Consider the following 24546-nt stretch of genomic DNA (forward strand, 5'->3'; position numbering starts at 1 on the left):
CCAGCTTCTCTCCTAACCTGTCCCTCGTAGCTCCGTGATCAAAGTCTCACTGAGTTCCCCCGCAAAATAGTTCATCTCTTGGACTCTCCCAGCCTATTCAGACTAGAGTTCAACAATATCTTCTGTGCCTCCATAAAGTGATTCTGTCTCCCAACCCCTTAAATCCTAGAAACCTAGAAAGTTGTGACCAAAGCTGGAAAATGTTGATCCAAATACTGAGACAGAATTAGAATCCTAGATCTGAAAAGGGCTATAATTATTTTCTACAAAAGACTCATTTTACAGACGAAGAAATGGGCTTGAAATGGCTTACCCAAAGTCCCACAGCAAGTTAGCGACAGAGCTAACTGAGCCTAGTACCCAGGTCATCTGCGTCTGAATCCAGTTTTCTTTCCATTTTCCTGTACTGGGCGGGGCTTTTGTAGTGAATGGGCCACCCAGAATGATGCCCCAGAAATGAACCTGGTTGGGTGAGATGAATTGAGCACAATGCACAAAGCCTTATTCATACCTATTATTCTGGCCTATGACTCAGTGAGATCGGGGGTCCTGCTGAGACTGAGGAGGGCAGTTGGGGGGACAGAAGGTTAAGAAGGCAGTCTTGACCGAGGGCTTAACTTTTCTTCCTGAACCCACTTCCAAAGCCAAAACGAAGGCTGCTGCTGCATAAGCATTTGTCCCCTTTGCACAACTCAGAAATCATTCCTCTCAGTGTTAGTACTTAAGCGACTCAATAAACTCTCGGATAGTTACCCTGGCTAAGACAGATTTTCCTGGACCATTTTTTAAAGAAGGACTTGCTATTCTTGGTTTCATAGCTGTGGCCCCAGGCGACTGTCCTCTCCTCACCCTAACATTGCCCTCTCTTAGCTCGCTCCCAGGTCCAATCATTAACTATGGAAATCAGTTCACTCTAAGAACTTAACTAGGTGTCTCTTCTCCCTTCTAAGTGAAGAATGCTGGGAAGGGAGCAGTGGGACGAGACTGTTCTGCAGCCAAAACCTGCCTCGGTGAAAGGACGTTGCTGTTGCCTGGGAAGCATGGGAAGGGGAAGAGCTAACAAGAAGTTGTTTCTCCCCGACAACCCCTCTCCCCACTTCCATCCCTGGACACAAGTTCCCAGAGCTGTTCAGTGCCTCCTGCTTGCGTGTTTATATCTGCTGGATCCCCCGTCAGCCGGGGATCAGGAAGAGATGCTGAATTTTCAGAAGTTCTCAGTGCCGCTGCCCCGTGCTCCGTGAAGCTCGGATTCCTAATGTGGCCGGACCCCCATAGGACCAGTCCCAGACCATTAAGAGCGCTCAGAATTGTTCTCATGTACAGTCGTTTCCCAGGGAGGGAGGCTGGATGAACCGTCCACATCAGCGCGGTTATATAGTTAAGTCTGTGAGCCCCGAAGACATCCTCTCTGGCACAGGAAGCATGCGCGAGCCTGGTGAAAACCTCCAGGACCGAGCTCCGAACCGGCTTTGTTCTAGGGGCTGGCAGTCTGCAGAGGGGCGAGCGCGTCGGGGCTCCAGGGTCACGCAATGGGGGCCGGGTGTCTGCTGGGTCCTAGCCGCGGGCGGAGGAAGAAAGAGTTGAGTGCAGATGGGTAGATCCAACCCAGGTTGAGTGGCCTGGGCATCTGAAAGGAAGGGATTTGGGCAAATGCTCTGCCCCGCCCCAACCTCACTCACTCATTCACTCGTTCAACTAAGATTTTTTGAGCGCCTACTATGTGCAAGGCACTTCAAGCCGGCCCCAGGAAGAGGGCAAGCCGACAACACAGAGCAGCTCAGCTCAGCCCCAGCGCCCACAGCTGCCGCTCTGTTTTGAGCTTCAAAAAGGGGGCGGGGGAATCTAGCTACACACAAGTTCTGCCCACCAGCAGCCGTCCTTGCCTGTCCTTCCCTCACTTCCAGTGGCCTTGTTTCCTGCCACGTGGCTCTGTCTACAAATGTCGGGTGAGTTGCTTGTGTTGCCGCGGCTGTTGCAGTCCACCGTCCACACCTATCCTGGCTGCACTGACCATCCACATCCTGGCATCTGTCTTGGTTGTGGTCGTACCCCACCCCACAGCAAACCCCCGCCCTCCCCCAGGTTCCCTCCCACCCTCCCCCACCATCAGCCCAGCTTCGGGCCCTTCTGGCGCTACATGCAGCTAGCGCAGCCACACTTGATGGCCTTTTCCACCTCCTCCACAAATGAGGAACCATCGCTGCACTCAAAGGTGAATCTCCTCCGTTTCATCCGCAGCCCTGTGCAGCAGCCCTGGCCCGGGCAGGAGCCCCGACACTCGACCCAGGACAGCGGGCGGGTGGTCTGGCAGATGGCATAGCCCCTCTGGACCTGATGGAAATCCCGAACAGGGTCCCCCTGGCACTTGGACTCTGAGTGAGACACCAAGAGAAAGGCACAGAGTCACAGGCCTTCTTTAAAGTGGTTTTTGGAGGTGGGCTTATAATGTGTCTTCCTTTGACTTGTGGGCTCTCCTTTTCCTACTTCTTTCCTCCCTCTAAAGTATTATGATCCTTAGCACTAAGGCTGAAGTGACCTCAGGGGTGGGTTAGTCCAGCCTCCCCGTTTTATGGATGACGAAATGGGTCAGGAGAGTACAAGCGATCTCTCCAGCCACATTCAAGAGGGAAGAGCTGGGAAGCCAGTCCAGATCTTCTCTCCCCAAATGCAATTATCTAGAAGGGACAGTGGAAGTCAGAGATGGGATCATGGGTTTCCAGTTGGAAGACCCTCAGAAGTCATCACATGCAGTCCCTTAATTTTCATGCTAGAGGAGGCCAAAGCCCTGAGAGTTGTGATTGGTCCACGATCACACAAGCAGCAAGCAGCAGAGCTGAGATTAAAACCCAGATCCTTTACTCCAAATCGAGTGCTTGTTGCCCTAATTCTATCCTTGTCACCTTCTCAGCTCCATTCCCTAACCCCACCCCACCGGATTCCTTATCTGAGCAAAGACCAGGGGAAGGAATAAGATCCATGTCTTTAAAAATATGGACTTCCCTTTGCTATACCCCACTTCCAGGCATGGGGAAGAAATGGGGGATAGGAAAAGGACTCTTTTTTTTTTCTTTTTTACCAGGATGCTCAAGGCTGGGAGTGTTTCCTGGAGAAGAGAAGACGCCATGCAGATTTGGAAAGAAGCTCCATTCTTCTGGTTGCACTGAGAGTGAGTGGAGGAGCATTTCATTTCGGAAGGCCACAGGGAGGGTCTTGCTCCTCACTAGATATGGGGCAGCCAGGAGGCACAGCCAGGTTGGGGAACCAGTAAAAATGCTGTGAGGCAATTCTCTCATTGGAGAAATTTAGGGGTTGGTACCCAGAAGGAAGGGAAAAGAGAGGGGCCTGGGCTCAGGAAAAAGGCAGTCTAGGAAATAAAGCAGTGAACTGAGGAGCAAGGGTTTTCAGGGAAATGGTGCATTAGGATGGGGGCCCCTGACCTTGCTCACACAGCTCCCCAGCAAAGCCACTGTCGCACACACAGTGCGCGGCCCCCTCGGTGGAAATCTGGCAGTGCCCATGTAGACAATGAAGGTTCTCACAGGGATCTGGTGGCTCCCCTGGCTGGTTGCACAGAGCTCCTGTGTACCCATCTTGGCACTGGCAACTGTAGGACAGAGCGTCCAGGGGCAAGCAGGTCCCATGCACGCACCTAGACAGGACAGAAGACCCTAAGTTGGTATGCTAAAGCTAAGGTGGGAGCTGTGTCTCCAGGAGGCAATCAGCAGCGGTGGCTGGTCCAGCCCCCACCAGATTCCCAGATCCCTCCCCCTTTTCTCCTTATCCCAGCAGGCCCGGTTCCGACAGCATCAATGGGAGAGATCTGTGTCTTTCCAAATCTGGATCGCCCTGTGCTACCCCCCACTTTGGGGAAAGGGCCTTTCTGCCAGGATGCTTTGGGCTGGAAGTGTTCCCTGGGGAAGAGGAGATTGCCCTGGAGTGGAGCCCTTCTGCCGGCTCCTTTGGAGCTGAGGCCACAAGGGGCATGGGATTGACAAGGAGGGAGCTGGGACTTTATCCTCAGGCCCTGGACTGGAGAAGACACATCCGCAGGCTTGGGGAGTGGCCCTTTCTCTTCAGCATCCTCCCTGCCGGCCTGCCCCCCGCCCCAGCCTTTTTTCTTGCTCCTCCCTGCTGTTCCCCCAGGGCCGGAGAGGGGTCGGTGCTCACTCACTTGTGCCCCTGGCAGGGGTTGCCGACCTGCTGGTCGCAGTGGGGTCCCCCCCAGCCGGGCTCGCAGTGGCAGACGGGCCCGTGGGCAGCGTTGGGCTGGCAGATGCCGTGCAGACAGTAGAGCTTCCGGCAGGGCTCACAGCCCGGCACCACGCCCGGCTGCATCTGCGTCTTGGTGAAGTCCTGCAGCTCGTTGTTGATGTACAGGTTGCGGATGCAGCCATGGAAGCTGGTGCCGTTGAGGATCTGCCACAGCCGGAAGGCCGCCGAGTTCACGTCCACAGGCATCCCTGTAGCCAGGAGCGGAGCCGCTCTGAGCCCTGGGAGGCTCCCACCTGGGGTCTCACCATGGCCCCTCCTTCCCCCCGGCTGTACTCTGTCTGGCCAGAGCTTGTCGGGAGACCTCCCCACCCCTCTTAGGCAGAACGTGGAGGCCGTCACCGGCCATGGGGGCAGAAGGCTGTGGGGGAGCTGGTCCCAAGCCTGGCCCCCTCACCCCGGCCGGCATTCACTCCCACGGAGCGCCCACACACGCCACAGCAACTAGTTTTGGACTGGGACACCTCTCCTCCAGCCCTCCCTTTGGGGCTCTTTATTTATGCTCCTATTGGAGAAGACTTCTCTGGGCCCCAGGGCGGTGGGAAAAGGATGACGTGGACAGAGACCAGTGCTCTGAGCCTCCGTCCCTGCCCCACATCCTCACCACCCAACCCCCCTCCCAGATTGCGGAGCCCCACAGAGGCTGACCTGGCTTTAAATAAACCACCCTAGCAAGGCTTTCCGTCCCTGGCTCCAATGCAAGACCAGACCCCAGCCTCCAGGTCTTCTTAGAACTGATCCACTCTCCTTGGAACCTCAGAGAGGGCATGGAGGAGGACTTCACAGAGCCTGGGGCCAGAGAGCCACTCAGAGCTGACCAGGCCCGTGAATGGAAGGGGGGTCCTAGCAGGAGCTCCTGGGAAAGCCCAGAGCCTCACCTCCCACGTAGAGCGGGGCTTCGCTGTTGAGGGTATAGTGTTTGCCAAAGTTGTCCATGGTCATGGGGCTGCCGCCATCGATGGAGAGATTCACCATCTGGTCAAAGGTGACAAGTTCGACTGTGTGGAACTGGCCATCATTGATGGTCTCGGCGCTAGAAGGAGACAAGGCAGCACCCCTGCTGTGGGTCAGGGGCTTCACCACAGGAGAACCTCAGCATCTGTCTCTCCAGACATGGGGGGCTACCATAGTAGCAGCACAGATCACTAAGGACCTCAGAGCTCCTTTCGGACAAACAGCCTCCCAAGAACAGGAGAACAGGGGTTTCAGACTGACTTCTTGACAGACTTCTCATCCACCCCCCCCTTAGGGCTGGGGTGGGAAAGTCCTTCCAGGGTGTCCCTGTCATGCAGAAACTTCCTGACTCTTCCCCTTGCACACATGCTCTTCCCACCTATGGCCAAGGTGAAGAACCCTCAGCCTCCTTTCTGAGGTAGGACCTGAATTGAAAGGTCGGAGACAAGATAGCGGCAGGGGCTCCAGGGATTCATCTAAGAGTAGCAATCCTAATTGTGGAAACCAAGTAGCAGATGCTCCCTGGCCCCAAAGGGTGAACACTTAGGCGAAGGAGGAGCTACCTGTAGATAGCCGAGCTGGGGTAGCTGCCTGGATCGTAGCTGACCCTCACGTGCCCTTGGTACAGCTCCACTGCGATGTGGTCATTGTCACCATTGTACAGCAGTATTCCGTTGTCTTCTGCTGTGGCGACCTGTGGGGAGAAAAGATACCCGGGCCCTCTGCGTGTGGGAAGTAGGTGGAAGGGGGCCCAGGATCCCTTTCCAAGGAACACCCTCAGAAGGACAAAGTCCTTAAGGCCGCACTCCAGGTAAGGCTTTCGTCTTCATCTGTCACCTCACCTCTCTTCCCACACCCAGTCTCCTCATCTCATCGTACCTGCAGGGTGATGTTCGCCCGGGGCCAGTTCTGCAGGTCAGTGAACTGCAGATACGTGTCTTTGTCCACAAAGTTGACGCTCAGCAGCTTCTCACACTCAGGGCCACCAAAGCCTGGCAGACACTGACACACAGGCCTGTTACCGAGGTCCACACAGTTGGCCCCATTCTGGCATTCGGTTCCCTCGCAGGGGCTCAGGGGTTTGGGGGGCTGGGAGGCCATCTCACACAGCTGCCCACTGTGACGAAAGGAGAAGGGAAAAGGAGGTCAGAAACAGGGACCGATTGTCTTGGGCATGGGACATATCCTATTTCCTCCTGTAGCCCTTCTTCCCAGTATTGCACTCATTACTGGTCACCTGAGCCCTGTCCCTATTTTCAATTAAACTCAATTAAGCGAGTATTTAGTAAATGTCTAGCCCCAGGGACCTGCACAGCCCTTCTCTCCCAGAGCTCATTCTGTTAACTGGCACCTCCACTTTGTCTTTTGGAATTCCTAATTCTGTTGTTTGTTGGGTTTAAAAATTATTGTAAACTTAACAGCTATTAATTATCATTTAATTAATATATTAGAAACAATTAGAAAATTATTTAATTAATATATTAGAAACAAATATATATACAAAAAGAGTTAATGATCTTACATTGAACCTTCAGGGAGTCAGAGCTAAAAGAATTAATAAACAGGTAAAGAAAAATCCTTTTTTTTGTATTTGCCATAAAAAACCAAAACCTGTAGACTATGTTCCCACACCTTAAAAACAGAAATTCTAGAAAGAACTTGATAAGTTCCAAAGTAAGTCAATGTATATTTTATACTTGGTGAAGTCAGTGCAAAAATGAGCAAAGAGAGGTGAAAAACATGTTGAAAAATATCATCTAGGGACAATTAGATGGTGCAGAGGATAGAGCAACAGCCTTGAAGTCAGGAAGACCTGAGTTCAAATGTGACCTCAGACACTCACCATTTTCTGGCTATGTGACCCTGGGCAAGTCACTTAACCTCCTACATATCATAAATTTTCCCCAAAGAATAAGAGTTGAGAATTGCATGACAGGAGCCAAATGAGATCACAAAAATTTAAAATGTTTATATTTTAATACACAGGACATTATTTGATTATCAGTATAGAAGTCATTTCCACATCAGCTGTTGTGCAGTGAGACCAATGACTTTTTGAAGCAAAGATCAAAAACAGTACAAATTGGAAAAACAATGAAAAGGAGTGGTGTTCAACTGAGGCAATTTTAATCTTATCTATTTGAGCAAACTATTGTCATTAAAAAACAGAAAACTGATCGAGAGACATGTAGACCATTATAATTTCTTAAGGAAGTTTGATGGAAATTAATCCTAAAAAGAAACCATCCCAGATACCTGATTTCTTAGAAGAGCACAGAAGAGAGATGGCAGCTAAGGGCACAACTGCTTCAAAATATAAACTTATTTGTAAAATCCAAAGAAGAAAGGCAGTGGAAGAGAATGAGCAATGATCACCTTATAAAATAGAAGGAACAGTTTCACAGAAAGCTTGGGGAGATTCAGTTACATTACTTCAAGGACACTTAAGGATGAAATTTGAAGAGGGAGGTAGGGAGAAACAAAATAACAGAAAAGATACAACATGATTTCCACAACAAACTCTTAACTTCAAAAACAGTAGAACCTCTACTTCTATACTCAACAGCACAGTCCCAGTGCCCAGTGTACTGCATAAGGTGCTGAAGAAAATCAACGTGGAGGAGCAGCTGGGCTCCAAAAAGTCTGTTTCAGCAGATGCAGTTTTGAGGGCACGGATTTTCAAACTATCAGAAAGAGGGGAAGATACAGGGTGCTTGGGGGAAATCAGAGATTTTATTACTCTAAAAAGTCCATTGAGAAAACTACTTAGCCATATGCCTATTGTCTCAATTCTTCAAAACTGAAATGGGAATAATGTACACATGTATTGAAGACATCCTTGTGAAAGCTATGAGAGCAGATAGGCTTTCTCAAATCATTTTACAGCAGAAACATCTTTCTGGTAAAATAATTGACCCAAAGATGTAGACAATACAAGATCCCATTGTATTTATCATTTGTTGACTTTTTTAAAAAATTGATTTGTAGAACAAAATGCAACTTTAAAAATTCTTTTATGTCAGGACATCACTCACGTATATGATAGAATCACCCAAGATTCCTTGAAAGAAGTAACAGAAGAGATAATTTTATTCTTCAGCAATCTAATTATTAATAACAAATGAAGCATGAACAGTAAGACACAACTCTTCAAAGGTTATTTGCAACCACCATGAAGGAAATATGATCCAAGTTTCTGTACAGTTTGTGAGGTCTTCCATATGCTCTTCTTTGCAGATCACCTGATACTAATTGCCTCAATCCTCAGAACATTTTATATCTTCTAAATTAGAGATACATAATTGCTCAAGAGTTCAGATTAAGTCTCTATATAGGAAAAGGCAAGTGGATAAAGAATCCCTGTTGTCTAGACTACAGCATGCAATAGGTTAGCCAAACCATAAAAATTGTCTTTCAGTACATTTGTTTTGAACATAAAATTATAAATAGGTAATGAGCTAGCTCTGGGCCCAAATATAAAGGCAGAGAATCAGCTATATTTCATTTGATAAAATACACAGTGTTTTTAAGAGCTTCTCTCTGAGACAAAGATCTGTCACAAATATCAATACCCTTTGGTCAATACTGTCTGACCATACATCATGGAATACAATAGTCTCCAAAGCTTCAGGTTACCCAAAAGGCAACAGAAAGGTGTGTGATAGGTGCGAGTGGGCTATTACATGTAAGCAAGTAATTACATGGGAGTAATTAAAGGAGATCATCAAAGAGATGCATAATTAAGAAAGAAGATGGAGCGTCATGGAGTGAGAAAGGATAACTGATGGGTAGCTTCTGTGCCTCCTTAGATGTAGAGGGAGTATCTAGCATTTTGGGTGGGCCCTTTATGAAAAATTACAAGAATTTAAAGAAATGAACAGGAGTAAAACTTGAGATTTTCCTTTGGTAACATTCAAGGGAGTCCCCACATTAATGGAATCACAGACACATACAGGTAATGTTTGGAAGGCAGCTGAAGATGCACTGCAGAAGTAAGCTTCATGGTTTGATTTGGGAGTCATCTACACATATATGATGACTGAATGCATGGAAACACATAAGTTTGCCAAGGGATGCAAAGGGAAAAAAAAGACCATCTAGAATGGAACCTTGAGGGATACCCACACTTATGAGACAGGACATGGATCATGCTAAAGCAAAGGAAATTTTACAGACAGAAAATCATGGCACAGAACAAAGGAGGAGGGAGGAATAATCAATTGTGTCACACTCTGCACAAATGCCAAGGAAGATGACTTAGAAGAGAATTGTTTAGGGATTTCCTGGGGGAAAACTGGCATCTGAACATGTAATGGAATATGAGCAATTTTTTAAAATGTGAGATTTGTACAAACTGAGGCAGAGCAAAATAAGTAAAACCAAACTACAATTTGATAAAAGAAGAGGAAGTATCAGAACACACTATTGTATGCAATATCAAATTAGATTTCTATACTGGATGTTTCAGCTTAATTGTGTTTCTTTGTCATGAGAACTGATTCACAGAAGGCTGGGAAAAGATTTGATATAAAGATAAAAGTTGTTTTATCAATTAGTCATGCCTTTATGCTTCATGATCCCATTTAGGATTTTCTTGGCAAAGACAAAGAATGGTTTTACCATTTCTTTCATTTACCATTTTACAGGTGAGGAAACTGAGGCAAATAAGATTAAGTGACTTTCCCAGGACCTCAGGACCTGCTGATAAGAAATTTAATCTCTCTGGGCTTCCATTTCTTTGTAAAGTGTAAGGTAAATTTGTACAGTTGAACTAGGTGATTTCTAAAGTTCCAGCCAGCTCTCAAGCAGCATTCTACTCACCTCACTCCCCTAATGATATCCATAAAACTTTTTTAATAAACATTTTTAAGAAGAGAGTGTTGCATTTAGATATTATTAATAATCTTTGAAAAAGCAGTTTCATCTGATCAGAAATCAGTTGGCAAGTTGCTGAGGAATTAGTGAGTATTGAGAAAGTAAAGTAGACAAAGGGAGGAGGTGGTAGCTTGAAGTAAATGATGGGGTCATATAGAAACAATGGAAAGATTCAGTGTTAGTGGGCAATAAGAAAGGAGACATTAAATAGGAAGAGATTAAAGAGGAAAGAGGGAGGCTGGGGAAGAGGGAGAGAAGAACTACCAGTGAGATCAGCTCCAAAAAGAGAAGGGTGAAAGTTGGCATTTAAAGGACACTCACAATCTCATCAAGCACTTTGTAAACATGATCTCACTTGATCTCACAATTGTTTTGGCAGGTAAGTACTGTACTATTCAAAACACAAAGGTAGTGTTCAGTTGAACTGGCTCACCAAAGAGTCAAGAGGGGATGGAAAGGAACGGAGCTAGTGTAGAAGCGATAGCCTGGGAAAGAATTGGAGGGTGGAAAGATTAAAAATTATGGTGAGGCCCTAGAACAGAGTTTGGGGTTGTAAGGCCAGAGGAAAAGGTGGAATAACAATATATTTTGATCAGATAGGGGAATTTTCAGAGTTCACAAACATGGGTAATGGCAAGATCAAATAGATCACTGTTTTTGAGAATGGCTTGAGGTAGTGTGGAGGAAAAGGTTGTGTGAAAATTAAATGAGGTGAAAAACTTTAGGTGAAGATATTTGAGGGAGTAATCATTATGTTTGTTGACATCCCCTAGGACAGACACTGAAGGGGAAAGACTAAGTCGGGCACTAAACTCATTGAGAGAAGAAGTGGGAGAAAATGTCTGGAGCTAGCAGTTTTGACTGGGTGGTAAGTATAGATTAAGTGAACCTCAAAGGAGAGCTCACTGATTAATAATGGTAGGGGGGACCTGGAGATGCCAGTGAGGACAAGAAGCATTCTTAAATCCCCCCACTCAACCTGAGAGTCAGGGAGAATAATGAGCACTGGAAAGGAAGGTCAAAGAGGATACCATCACTAGGCAACCAGTTCTCAGTGAGAGACAAAGATTGTATGGAAAGAGTAGACAAGGGAAAGATTGGAGAGGAAAGCAGACAGTACAGTGGGAAAGATGGGTACTGTTAGAGTGGGACATGGTACCTGGGATGGAGATGGAAAGGTTTAACGTGAACAGAAATAAAGGAGTGGCAGTGTGAGGGGGACAAGGTGATGAGGGAGAACAGAAGACCTCCGCTGCTGACAGCTGAGGTTTCAGAACTTCCAACTCCAATCTTTTCTGCAACTGCTGCCAAAGCAATATTCCTAAATCCCAGATCCAGCCATGTTACAGCTCAGTACCCTTCAGTGGCCCTCTTTTATCCCTCAGATAAATCACACACTCCTTTTTGTTTACAGCTCTTCACTCATTTTCCCAGTCAGCCTTTTCCAATACACTTCTTTACATACTCTACTATCCATATAAACTAACTGACCTGTGCATGTTCTTCATGCACAGCCTTCCATCCCCTACCTCCATGCTGTTAGAGATTGTCCTCCATATCTAGAAGATACTTCCAACCCAAGTAAAAGTGACCTTAACTTCTTCAGAGCTTTTAATGAATGCAAAATGTTTATTTTTCATGCAACAAATATAGTAACCAAGACAACGCGATGTCCACAGTCTGTCCTTAATGAACAGTCAACTTATTTTCCTTAGCAATGAACATTAGGAGAAGCCCTTTTATAGTAAGAGACTGAGGGCTGGCCTCCGAGAGTCCCCCCCTCTAATATACTGGCTATGGGGCTCTTATTGCTCGAGTAATGTGGGTTGTATACATTAGGAGGAGATGCTCATTGCCAATTAAAGGAGGGCAGGGTGGCCAAGAACTGAGATCTGCCTCTTTACATTTCTCATTGAACTCTCCCTGTATCTGTCTTTGAATTTATCTTACTTTGCTGCGCTCCATGTTACTATTGGGAAGGGAATAAACATTTATATAGCACCTACTATATGCCAAATTCTATGCTAAGCATTTTACAAATATTATTTCATTTGAGTCTATCATCTACATTTTACAGCTGAGGAAACTGAGGCAAACAGCAATTAAATGACTTGCTCGAGGTCACACGGATAGTCCATTTCTGAGGCTGTTTTTGATCTGAGGTCTTCCTAACTCCAGGATTCTGTCTACTGAACCTAATATTTAATAATATCAAGTGAGATATGAAACAAGAAAAGGTATTCTTGCCAAAAACCATTCATTTCGCCACTGAAATGAAGATATTTTCTAAATGAAGATGTTTTGCACTGAGATGAAGATGTTTTCTAAATAGAAAAGAGATTCAATCCATCTAGTGAAGTCCTCTACATGTTCCTATTTGCAGTCAACATTATATTGATTATATCATGTCCACTGAATGCCAGAAAGTCTCAATGCAATTCATAAGTACTCAAAAGAGATTAGCCTAGCAATTCACACAGGAAAAACCCAAATAGGTTAAAAATACACATTGTCCAGAGAATGATGGGCTATGAGACAGGCATCCCATGAGTTAAACTATTAGTCTATTGGACAATTGCTAATACCCAGTGAGCTACCTGAAACCAGAAATGAAAAGGAACAAGCCAGTAGATTGGATTACATTTGAAAGATGGATAATTTTCAGTGATCCCACGGCTGAGTAAATTGTGGCATGTAAATGTTATGGAATATTATTGTTCTGTAAGAAATGACCAGCAGGATGATTTCAGAGAGGCCTGGAGAGAGTTACACGAACTGATGCTAAGTGAAGTGAGCAGAACCAGGAAATCATTATACATGGCAACAAGAAGACTATATGATGATCATTTCTGAAGGAAATGTCTATCTTCAACAAGGAGAGGATCCAAATCAGTTCTACTTGTCCAGTAATGAACAGAATCAGCTACACTCAGCAAAAGAACACTGAGATATGAGTGTGAACGACAACATAGCATTTACATTCTTTGTATTGTTGTTTGCTTGCATTTTTGTTTTTCTTCCCAGGTTATTTTTACCTTCTTTTTAAATCTGATTTTTCTTGTGGAGCAAAACAACTATATAAGCATGTATACATATATTATATTTAACATATACTTTAACATACTTAACATGTGTGGGACTACCTGCCATCTAAGGGAGGGGGTGGGGGGAAGGTAGGGAAAAGTTGAAACAGAAGTTTTGCAAGGGTCAATGTTGAAAAATTATCCATGCATATGTATTGTCAATAAAAAGTTATAATAAAAATAAGAAACTAAAAAAACCCATACAAACAAAAATTTTTTTTCAGTGATCCCATGCTGCCTGTCTTTTTAATACCACTTTTCACTCATTATGGCCTTAAATCACAGTTCCCTGTAATCTCACAAGACTCAAAATGGTCAGTGATCAAAGGAAACAAGAAGACAAATGTTGGCTAGAAGTAGGCTGTAGCAGATTATCAAAATCGGCTTGAACGCAAAAAGTAGTATGAGTAACAGAAATGAAGAAGGACTGCCTAATACTGTAGTTAAAGTGAGAGAGAATTGGTGGATAGCTAACTGGCACATTCCAACGCTCCTCCCAAAGTGAAAGGCCTTCAGCACACTGGGACAATCTTTTGGAGGATTTAGGCCAGGAGATAGATGCATCATAGCAGCATTGGATGAAAAGGAATGATTGGCTAGCAGTACAGCAAGGAGGAAGTAGCTATGTCAATGTGGTCACTGATCCATCAAACTATGGAAGATTTCCTTTCCCATGACTAGATGATAAACTCATGAAAAGAGAAGCTACGCCATCCCTATCCTTGTATCTCCAATGCCTGGCAGTGTCTCAGCTGTAGCGAGCACTTTCTTAATTGAACTAATTACAGAACAGAAGACTTTCTTTAGTTTTCATGCTGCCTCCTGATGGGAAAAAGGTGTTATATGTCAGATAAAAAGAGGGTCTTGTTTCTGATGTCAGAAAATCATTAGGCTTAGCCTGGTGCCTTCAGTAAAGGGGAAAACATTAGGATGCAGGATTATGGATTTCCTTATTAGCCCCTTCCTCAGGCTTAGTCTCAGACACTCTTAGGGTAGGTGGGGCCCCTAAGCCTCTGAATCTTACCTATATCCTTCTTCACAAAGGCAAGAGTAACCATTCACTTCATCTACACAATGGGCACCATTCTGGCATTGATGATCTATGCAGTCATTGTAGTTTATGCTGCAGTTGTCACCCACATAGCCTGGAGTACATTCACACCTAAGCAGAAAGGAAACTTCACATTTACTCACTGCTAAAAATCTGAAGATTTGAGTTCAAATATACATTCAAATTTTTTGTTTGTTTATTTTGTGAGAGGGCAACCTCATTTCCTCCATTTTCTCACCTGTAAAATAGTACCTACTTCTCAGGGATATTATAAAACAAAATATCTATAACGTTTTTTGAAAATCTTTCAGTGCTATTTAAACGCTGATATTGTTAATACTATTTTTTATTATACAAAACATCAGTTTCCATTAACATAGTTTATCAATAGGTGAAAGAAAAAATCATTCACTTAAACTTTGATTTTATAATACCAACACATCCTTTTTATTTGGCCTGAGTTTACTATATCTCAGACATGTCTTGTCTTGATTTAAATTATAATGCTCTTCTTTAAGGAAGATATGGAACCTGAATGTGGAGCTGCCACTATCTAGTGTCATTACTAAATAACAGAGATTGTGACTTGCCTACTAAGTTGACTGAGGCTGAATCTGAACACTTCTTGACTACAGGTCTGGTACTCTATCCACTGAACTATGTAGCTACCTCAATAGAAGTATTATCTCCTTCTAATCCTTCAAATAATTGAGGATGGCTATCATGGGCACCCAACCCTTCTCCACACTAAAAATTCCCAATTTATTTGATCAGTCCTCACATAGCATGACCTCAAGGCCCCCTAACATTTTGGGTGCCATCCTAAAGATGCTCTCCAGCTTCCAAAAATGTGGTGGTGGTTGGTTTTTTTTTTTTAAGCAAAAAACATTTTCAGATGCATGGTAGAGGGAATTCTGTTTTTCAAACATGGGTTAGGCTAGATGGCTGCTCAAGTCAACTCTAAGATTCTGTGATTCTGTTAACTTTTGTCCATATCCTGGTTAGCAACTAACTTGGTGTATGAACTTGGCAGCAATAGGGCACATATAAGAGAAGCAAGGAAATCCGTGAATTAGGAAAACACTTACTTGGGCCCTTCCGGAGTACCAACACATTTGGCACCATGTTGACATGGGTTTAAATTTAGAGAACAGAAGTCCACCAGCTGCTCACAGACTCTTCCTACAGAGAAAGAGACAAGACAGGATGCCCACTTATAATTCCTCTTAATCCATGCCTTTCTTAGCTCAAGCTAAATCATAAGACATTAGATATAGAACTGGGAGGAACCCTCAAAACCATCTAATCCAACCCCTTATTTTTATATATGAAAACTCAGGCACCGAGGGAGCATGTGACTTGATAAAGGTTTCAGAGATAGAAAGTGACAAAGCTGGAATATGAATCCAGATTTGTCTCCTCTGGAAGGAAATGGGGCTGCCTCGGGCCACATGCAGTTCCTGCTACCTTAGGATGGCATGGAGGGCTTTGACAGCCCTATCCCACCCAACTGCTAGCATTAGAGAGTTGCTCAGAATTGATCATTTCCTATATTGTAGGTTGGGAGTGCAGAGGGCTCAGAATTAATGGGGTCTGAACATAATCTCCATTTCTTATTTCTCTATTCCTAGTTTGTCTGATGATGTGTTCTCTATCCTGTTATCCTTATCCCCTTAATGTTCACAGACACAAACACACAATCTTTCTCTCCCATGAAGGTGGCACCTGTGTATTGAAAGGGGCATAAACATGTGTAGTTGTTGATGCCATCCACACAGATGCCCCCATTCTCACAGGCATGATCTCTGCAGTTGTCTGTGTTCACCCCACAGGTTGGGCCCTCAAATCCCACTGGGCAGGAACACCTGCAAGGAACAGAGAAAAGCAGGTCAGCTTGCCACTTGGCAAGAAGTCTCAGAGGTACTGATTTAATTCCTGATTCCTCTACCTTTGGACATGACACAGTTCCCACTCATAACTGAGGCCTCCCTTCTGGACACTAATGCCAAACCTGCTGGTGATGCATTCGAGCAAGATCTGTGTTAAGGAGTCAAGAGAGCCCAGTTTGAGTTCCAGTAGTACCACTTACTAGCTATGTGACTTTGGGCAAATAACCTTCCCTCTCTGGACCTCATTTTTCTGATCTATAAAATAAAGGGGTGGGATGAGATGCTTTTAAGGTCCTTTCCGACTCTTAATAAGTCTGTGAATCTTAAGTCATTCCCGGAATCAAAGGTACTCCTCCTATGCTGGGGGCAGGAGCCCAGAGGTGCTTCCTAATGTTCTCATGTCTTTTTTCTTGTTCTAATGCCCATTCTGTGTAGTTTATAAATTGAAAGCATGTTCCTGGGCTCAGAATCAGACTACCCAGGTCTGGTTCCTGCATCTGTCACTTACAGCCAAGGTGATAGTGGACAGGGTCCCTTCCCTTCCCTGGACTCAAGTGTTCTCATGTGTGAAATGGGACTTGGACTAGACACCCTCTTAAGTTTCCCTGTAGCTCTAAATTCTATGAATTGTTGTGCGTGTTGTACACAACCACTGAAATGAATTAAATGAGTTTGTATATGTGGTCTGTTCTCCCTCTTTTCTTACAGGAAGAGCTATGGCTCTTAAGTCTTTTGTATCCTCCCTTCCTGCATGCACATTGCCTCTGTTTACAGTATGAAGTCCTAGAGGCTTTGGCTTCATCCAGAAATGCCACATCTTCCAGAAGCCTACTGAACTATCTGTTTCTCCAAGGTCTCATTCCAGTCCTTCAACAAATGTTGATTGAGATGGCCTTAGAGATCATCCCTCCAACACCCCTCATTTCAGAGATGAGAAAATTAAAGCCCAGAGTAATGAGGGACTGGGCCAATCACAAATAAGTCATCAATGGCAGAGAAGAATTCGAATCCTGGTCCTTTTACTTCAGATCGAATATTCTCTGACTGTATTAAATTAACAATCTAATCCTCTGGCCTGATTCTTATGCTGTGTTGAAGCTCAAGCTTAACATTATACTCTAAGCCTCCCCTTGCTTTCATGCTCTGTCCTTTTAGCTGCCTGCTCTAAACCAGCCCTGACATTTTTGCATCTCGATCCAAAAACCACTGTAAGCCTTAGGGAGGGAGGGTATTTTTTTTTTTTTACTGTGTCTAAGAGATGGGCAGAATAAATGCGTTGATTGAGCTTCTCTGCCAAACCCCAAAGGAGAATCTATGCCTATTGTAAGGATGCTGGGTTTCCAAGGCGACGGGAAGAGAGGCCATTTAGCATTTTATTTTTTTACATCTAGTAATTTAGGTTTGAAGAGACAGGTTTGGCCATCTCTGCTTCTTGATTCAACATCATTTTCCAGGGAGCCCATTTGTTCTTTCTCTGCTGGGGATTTATTTTCAGAAAGTAATTATATTCCCCCAGAAAGGCCCATGGCCTTGGGACTCGGAGCTGGGGGGTGGAGGGAAAAGGCATCGAGATGCTCCAGCTGGGCACCCGGCATTTGGCTCCTCCACACTTCCTGCTCCTGATGGATCAGGGATAACTCTGAGAGCAGGTTGAAGGGCTCAGATCAAAGGGGAGAGAATTTTGGGAATAGGATTTTAGAGCTTAAAGGGACCTTAGAAACCAATTAGTGTGACTTTTAAATTTCACTGAGAAGGAAACTGAGGTTTAGAGAAGGAAAATAACTTGTTCAAGTTCATACAGTGAGTTTAGGGTGGCCAGGATCAGAACACAAAGCTACTGCTTCTTCTGGCCCACTCCCCCACCCCCAGCTGAGATCAGAGTCTCACATCAGACTCATATCAGCCATTTATGGCATAGATCTGCTCCCACCTGCTTATGGACAGCTCTGTTAGATGCCAGGTTCTCTAAAGAACCCAATGCATTAACAAGCCTGGTTAGAACCCATCTTGCACTCTAACCTGGGGGACAATGAGGTGCACCTGCCCCTCTCTCTATCATGCCATTCACTGTATCACACCAGCATGAGAACCCATGTAGTAGTAGACACAGAAATATGTTGGTCCTGAAGATGGCCTGCTCCCTTCATGCTGCTGTTCTGTTCTCTGTTGGAATTCCCCCAGCCTCTCTCCCTAATTTTTCTCTTTTCCAACTTGGTCTGCAATTCTGACTTAGCACCTTCTTTCAGAGGCTGCCCATTTTAGGTAGACCAGACCCTCTTCCATGGCCTTTTGAGTCTATCCAGGCTTTGGATCATTTATCCTCCCAGGAACCTGGCCTTACTTGGACCAATCCCCATAAGGAACTACCTTTCCTTCCCACCTGGCTAACCCACTGCTACCTGCCCAGGATGTTCTGAGGAGGAAGAAGGCCCTCTGGGCACTCACGTGAACCCGGAGCCCTCTCCTGCTTGGGAGGAGTGACAGGTTCCGCCATTTTCACAGGGGCCACTGGAGCAACTGTTGAGTGACATTTCACAGTCTCTGCCCTGGGGAAGAGGAGGGGAAGAAGAAAGAAGAGGAGGCGGAGGAAGAAAAGGAGAAAGAAAAGGAGGAGGAGGTGGAGGAGACAGTAAATCCAGGGAGACACAGGATCTGGAAAGACTAGAGACAGCTTGAGCAAAAGGTAGGGCCTAAAAAGGCTGCAAATATGAAAATTTCCCCCACCCAGGCAGTCCCCGGTCACCCTCCTGATCCCAGTTCTGTGATACAGACTCTAGGATCGCAAGAGTCTCCGCCACATGCTCCCTGGAGTTGGTCTGCACCAGATGCCCCTCTCGGCCTACCTTGTAGCCACTGGGGCAGGTACATCTATAGGAGTCCAGAGGGTCGTTCTGACAGGTTCCCTGGTTCTGACATGGGTTGGATAGGCAGGGGTTACATTTGGCTTGCACAGTTATGGAGGGAGGGCCTAAGGGAGAGAGACGGGAAAGGAATTTGTGATATCCCTTGGAGGATCCCAGGAACGAGTCATAGTTATGTTCTTAGCATCATAGTTAATATGTCTCAGATGGAGGAAGGAGGGTTTGACCTACAGCAGTTAAATATCCTAGAAGCACCTTCCAGGAGGGAGAAAGACTTTCCCTTCTCTCAACCCTCTCCCTCTGGTTCATACTTAGCCCATTGGCTTGCAAACTCACTCATCCTGAAAAAATAATACATTCCAAGGACAGATGTGTTCAGGAGGAAGTGAGCTGGTGGCACAGCACCCGGAGTCAGCAGGTTCAAATCTGGCCTCAGACACTTATTGGCTGTATGATCCTGGACCAGTCACCTAACCCTGTTTACCTCAGTCTCCCCATCTGTAAAATGAGCTGAAGAAGGAAATGGCAGGGCTTGGCCGGCTGTCCCTCCCTACTCGTTTTCTTTTTCCTCAACCATTACCCTTTTTCTAGACCCGGTCTATTAGCACTCAAATCTTTTGGCTACAGTAGAAGGCTATAGGCTACAGTAACTGTCTGATTCCTTGAAATCCCATACATGCTTTCTTTAGAAGTTGTTTCTGAGAGGTTTTCCTGCTAATATCTACAGAAAAATATACAAGGGTTTCAAAGTAACAAACAAAAGGGCAAAAGCAACAGTTATTTAAGTCTTTGAAACTTATGTCTATGTAAGAACTATTCCTTGCTCCTCATTAGCCCCACCCCCTACTCTGCCATTCTTTGAACCCCATTTCCCAGATCTTATCCCCAGAGTCAGCCCCACTGAATACTGGGTGATTATAGCCCAACTAGCCCTGGAAAAAGAGATCTGAGAAAGTACCTTCTCTTCTCAGCAGATTTGAAGGACGTGGACATAGAACATGGCATATACTGTTAGATTTGATTGATGTTAGTTTTGCCAAACTGCTTTTCTATATTTTTTAAATTATGTATTATTATAAGGAAAATATCATTAAGTGGAGGGGATATATTGAAGAATTAAGGTAAAATTTGCAAAAACAAAAAAATCAATAATTCTAACCTGAGGCTACATTCTAACAGAATTTCCTTTTTGAGAAAGAATCATCACCTGAAATCTGTCCCCTCCCTACCTTCTCTCTGATAGATGCAACACTGGTGATGGGACCAGAGAACCAGAGGTACTAAAGACGGAGCCAGAAAGACTATACACTCTCATGGTGAAAACTTAGGGACGATACTTGCTAATGTGCTATGGGATCAACAGGCATTAATAGAAGGACCAGATTCATAATGGGTGCTGCTAATTGAAATGCTTTGGGGATTAACTGTGGTACCAGGGGGGCTGTAAGTACTATTGCTGAAAGTATCAGCACTAATAGTGGGACCATAAGTGCCAAAAGTAATAATAATGGCTAATACTTATAGCACTTGAAAGCTACAGAACATTGTATATATATTTCCTTATTTTATAGCCATGTAAGATATCATAGATATTTTCACTTTACAGATAAGGAAATGCTCTGAGAGAGGCTTGGTGACAACCCCGAGTCACACAGCTAGAACAGATCTATGACTGAATTCAAAACCAATTCTTCCTGATTCCATGTCCAGGACACTTAATGGTAAAACTGTTGAGACCCCAGAGAGATAATAGTTTCTAATGATGGAAATCTAGAGACCAAAAGGACTGGGGGAGTTGGTCCACAAAACTATCTCAAGGAAGTTCAGGTGTATGTTAGAGACAACTACTTCAAACTGGCAATCTCCATGGTAAACATACCCTGACTTCCAAAAGAAAGGTTGTCTTGGTCCATTTTCCACAGTCAAGGGGATGATTAGCCTTTGTTCAAAATCCACATAAATCCTTCCCCCTGTTTCACACAATTCCTTGGCAGGGCAGTTGTCCCCATGATGGATCAGATTCATGTCCCAGCCCTGTGTTCTGGCCTCCTCTTTCCTTTCTAACCTGCTTAATCTGACTCATTCTTCAGCTTTTTCTTACAACATTCTTCAACCCCTTCCATGGTTCAAACAGCAAGAGACCACAAGGCAGGAGACCTGGGTTTTAGTCCAGCCACTAACTAGCAAATCATTTGAAATCTCTCATTGTATGTGGAGTCATATCCAGTCATCCTGATCTCTATCTTTCTGTAGACCCAGATGGTTCCATGGGAGAAAGTGAGTCCACTTTACACATCCCATCCTCACTTAAATCCACTCACTTGCATGTCATGGCATCATCTCCCTGATATTGTGGTCATCTTCAAGGACAAAAGACAAACAACATCAACAAATGCATTTCATTCATTGCTGTGTATAAATCACTCTGGCAAGTGATACCAGGAGATGAAAAGGTTAAAGAAGATACTGCCCACAGAACAACTCCATCTGCTTCCTCCAGGACAGGAAAGCTCCCCGAGTCCCCCGGGAGTCATCTTTGGACTTCCTGGAGACTAGACTGTTACCCCAGAGATACAGAAAGCAGTGGAGAAACAGGGAAACCTTGGAGACCAAAGTGGGTGCTAAAGGGAGAGAATGGAGAACAGCTCACCTTGGCATTCAAACTTCTTGGCAGGAGTCGTGAGGAGCAGCTTGCCTTCCATGTCAGGGGGTCCAGCACATCGGGCAATGCCAGGTTCCTTGTAACCCGTTTTGACCCAACTGGAGAGCCAGCGAAGGTGGCAGTTGCAGTAGAGAGGATTGGCTCCAATGGCCCTGGGACCAAGATGACAGAGAGATTAGCATCCGAATCTTAGAGCCCCAGAGTATCAGGACTGGGAGAAACACCTGATCTGGAATATCAGAGCCCTCTAATACTGAATGCTAGAGGAGGAAGAGAGATTAGAGGTCTCTGAATCCATTTTCCTTTGCAGTTAGGTAATTGTGGCTTCTGAGCATTATCTAATTCATTTATTCATTCATCTATCTGGGCACTACCCATATCTCCTACCAACTGACATGTGGGACCTGAAGATACACAAAAACTTATTTATTTGTTTGTTTGTTTTGTAAGGCAATAAAGGCTAAGTGACTTGCCCCACTCACACAGCTAGTACACGTCAAATGTCTGAAGATGAATTTGAGCTCAAGCCCTCCTGTCTCCAGGTTTGCACTATCCACTGAGCCACCTATCTGCCTCTCAAAGAACTACATAAATATATTTCCTTTGAGCCTCGCAACAATCCCTGAAGTAGGAACTACAAGCCTTCATCCCCATTTTACAGATGAGAAAATTGAGGTTAAATTACTTTTCCCATGGGACAAACTTGCCACTCTCTACATTTTCTACTCATTGTTTTGGGTAGCCACCTCGAGGACCAAGCAAAACAATTCTAATTTCTCTTCCTTCTACTGCTTCTTAAGGTATTTAAAGATGCTTTTCTTTCCCCTAGAAAGTTCACAATTCTTCCACTGACCATAACAATCATACTGGAAGCTGGTTCTTCCCAGGTCCAAGGCCAGCACTCTATGCATTGTGTTGCTGCTTTTCCACATATATGATACTGGTTTAGACATCATGGAGAAGACAGAGATATACCCTTTCCCTTCATGCAAGAGATTACCATGCTAAATAAATCATGTGCACACAGAGCTACAAAATGGAGCAACAGGAGGCCCTGGGAGTCAGAAGCCAACTTTAATGGCAAATCACTTTGCAATATCTATAATATAATGAAATTGCAGCCAAGGAGATAGTCCCTTTTCCTTCTATGAAGCAGAAGCATGGGTCTCTATCCACTTTGAGAGGATGGGAAAATCCTCTAGGGGGGGATGGGAATTTAAATCCAAGAATAGGGAAGATTTCAGTCCAAAACTAGGGGAGATTTCAGTGAGTCAGGTCACACACCGCCTACGGAATAATACCGAGTCCCAGTCAGTCAGTAGGGCCATTTTGGTGTCCTAATCTGGTCACTCTATGAAGAAAGCTTGCTAACAGTTACTAGTTTGCCCAGGGCACTGGACTGGGAGTCAAGAAATCTGGGTCCTCATTCCAGCTCCTCCATGAATTTGCTATGGACTTTGGGCAAACCACTAACATCTCTGAGCCTCAGTTTCCTCATCTGTAAAAATTAGATCATCTCTGAAGCTCTTTTCTAACTTTTATAGTGAGTGTGGCTAAGAATACATTCTATTACAAAATAACCCTCCCTTGATAACTTCAGTTAAGTCAGTCCCTGGGAAAGGAATCCTCCTTCAAGTAACCTGCCCTCAGATGAATGGTCACTTCAATCTCTGAAGGGCCAAACTCATACCCCAGTTTATTCATACATGAAAAAAATGGCACCTGAAAGCAATCAGTTCAATTTAACAAGCACACAATGAGAATTTACTAAATACAAAACACATCATAGGCAGTAACTATATTCTACATTATATAGATGGATGTCAGAATTGGAAGAGTCCTCAGGGATCATCCAGTTTAACTTTTATTGATGAAGAAAGCTGAGGTCCAGAAGCGCAAGGTAATCTTACTCAGGGAACACGTCTAGTGGATGGCAAAGTTGTGATGAGAGCACAGTTCTCTTGACCACTAACATGGTGATCTTTCCACTCCACCAGATTTCCTCTCTTGGGGCTTCTGAAACTGGCACGATCAGAAGATTCAAAGATTTTGACCTGAAAGGGACTATGAAGGTCACCTGCTGCCAAACTTCCATTTTACAACAGAGGAAACTGAGAACTTAAGTGACTCATCCAAATTCAGAGCTGAGATTCAAACCCTGGACCTCTGAGTCCAAACTCAATATGTTTCCTGTTGTATCATGAAAAGACTGGTCCCTGCCTATCAATGGAAGAGAAATGATTCAAGTTCATTGAGAATGAGTTTGGAGGGACAGTTGGAAGAGGCCTGTGATTCTGCTTTCAGTCCAGGCCCCTTGAATAAGGCAGGTAATCATATTTAAGTCAGCTGATGATCATCCCTCTGTTCACCCCCTAACCAATGATCACTGCAGCTTCAAATGGTCCTTTGGATACTCAGTGGCAATTTATCATGGAGAGGTCTCAAGGCAGCTGCTTTAGGTACCTTGTCTCCTCTCTCTCTGGCCAGAAATACCTGAAAGCCCTATAGAAGAGCTGGAAGACAAAGGGCTTCTTTTCTGGTGTTTTATGACCTGGCTCATTATATTGTGGTTGCAGACAAAAGTCATCCAGCAAAGAAAAAGTAAATTAACTAGGGGGAAGAGGAGCAGGAATAAAGAAGGAAGTGGAGACAGGAATGGGGGGAGGGAAGAGAGAAATAATGAAAAGCATTTATATAGCTCTTTAAGATTTACAGAACTTCTTACACATGTTTCCTCATTTGATGCTTCACAGATAGAGAAATAGGCTGAGAGAGATTAGAGGGACTTGTCCATAATGTCCGGACTAGCTCTCTGTAGGATCTCAGTACCAGCCTAAGTCCTTGATCTTAGGAAAGGAATGAAGAGGCAGGATTCACATGGATGGCCAAACATGAAGTCCAT

The 24546-nt window shown here is 44.7% G+C and overlaps 1 protein-coding gene across 2 annotated transcripts in view; it reads right to left on the minus strand.

The window, feature by feature from the left end:
* Positions 1-2085: 2085 nt before the first annotated feature.
* SLIT1 (slit guidance ligand 1) overlaps positions 2086-24546 on the minus strand; it is a 245809-nt gene continuing 223348 nt past the window's right edge. For both annotated transcript variants that reach the window (XM_031956187.1, XM_031956186.1), the window contains 12 exons: positions 21633-21796; positions 18965-19089; positions 18567-18667; positions 15958-16097; positions 15321-15414; positions 14206-14343; positions 6103-6340; positions 5787-5917; positions 5148-5302; positions 4172-4460; positions 3438-3649; positions 2086-2372 (listed from right to left, as the gene is read on the minus strand). In XM_031956187.1, coding sequence (XP_031812047.1) covers positions 2134-2372; positions 3438-3649; positions 4172-4460; positions 5148-5302; positions 5787-5917; positions 6103-6340; positions 14206-14343; positions 15321-15414; positions 15958-16097; positions 18567-18667; positions 18965-19089; positions 21633-21796 — 2026 coding nt within the window. In that variant the 3' untranslated portion in view covers positions 2086-2133. The remainder of the gene's footprint in view (positions 2373-3437; positions 3650-4171; positions 4461-5147; positions 5303-5786; positions 5918-6102; positions 6341-14205; positions 14344-15320; positions 15415-15957; positions 16098-18566; positions 18668-18964; positions 19090-21632; positions 21797-24546) is intronic.

This window comes from Sarcophilus harrisii, chromosome 2, assembly GCF_902635505.1.
Source record: "Sarcophilus harrisii chromosome 2, mSarHar1.11, whole genome shotgun sequence".
Taxonomy (NCBI): Eukaryota; Metazoa; Chordata; class Mammalia; order Dasyuromorphia; family Dasyuridae; genus Sarcophilus; species Sarcophilus harrisii.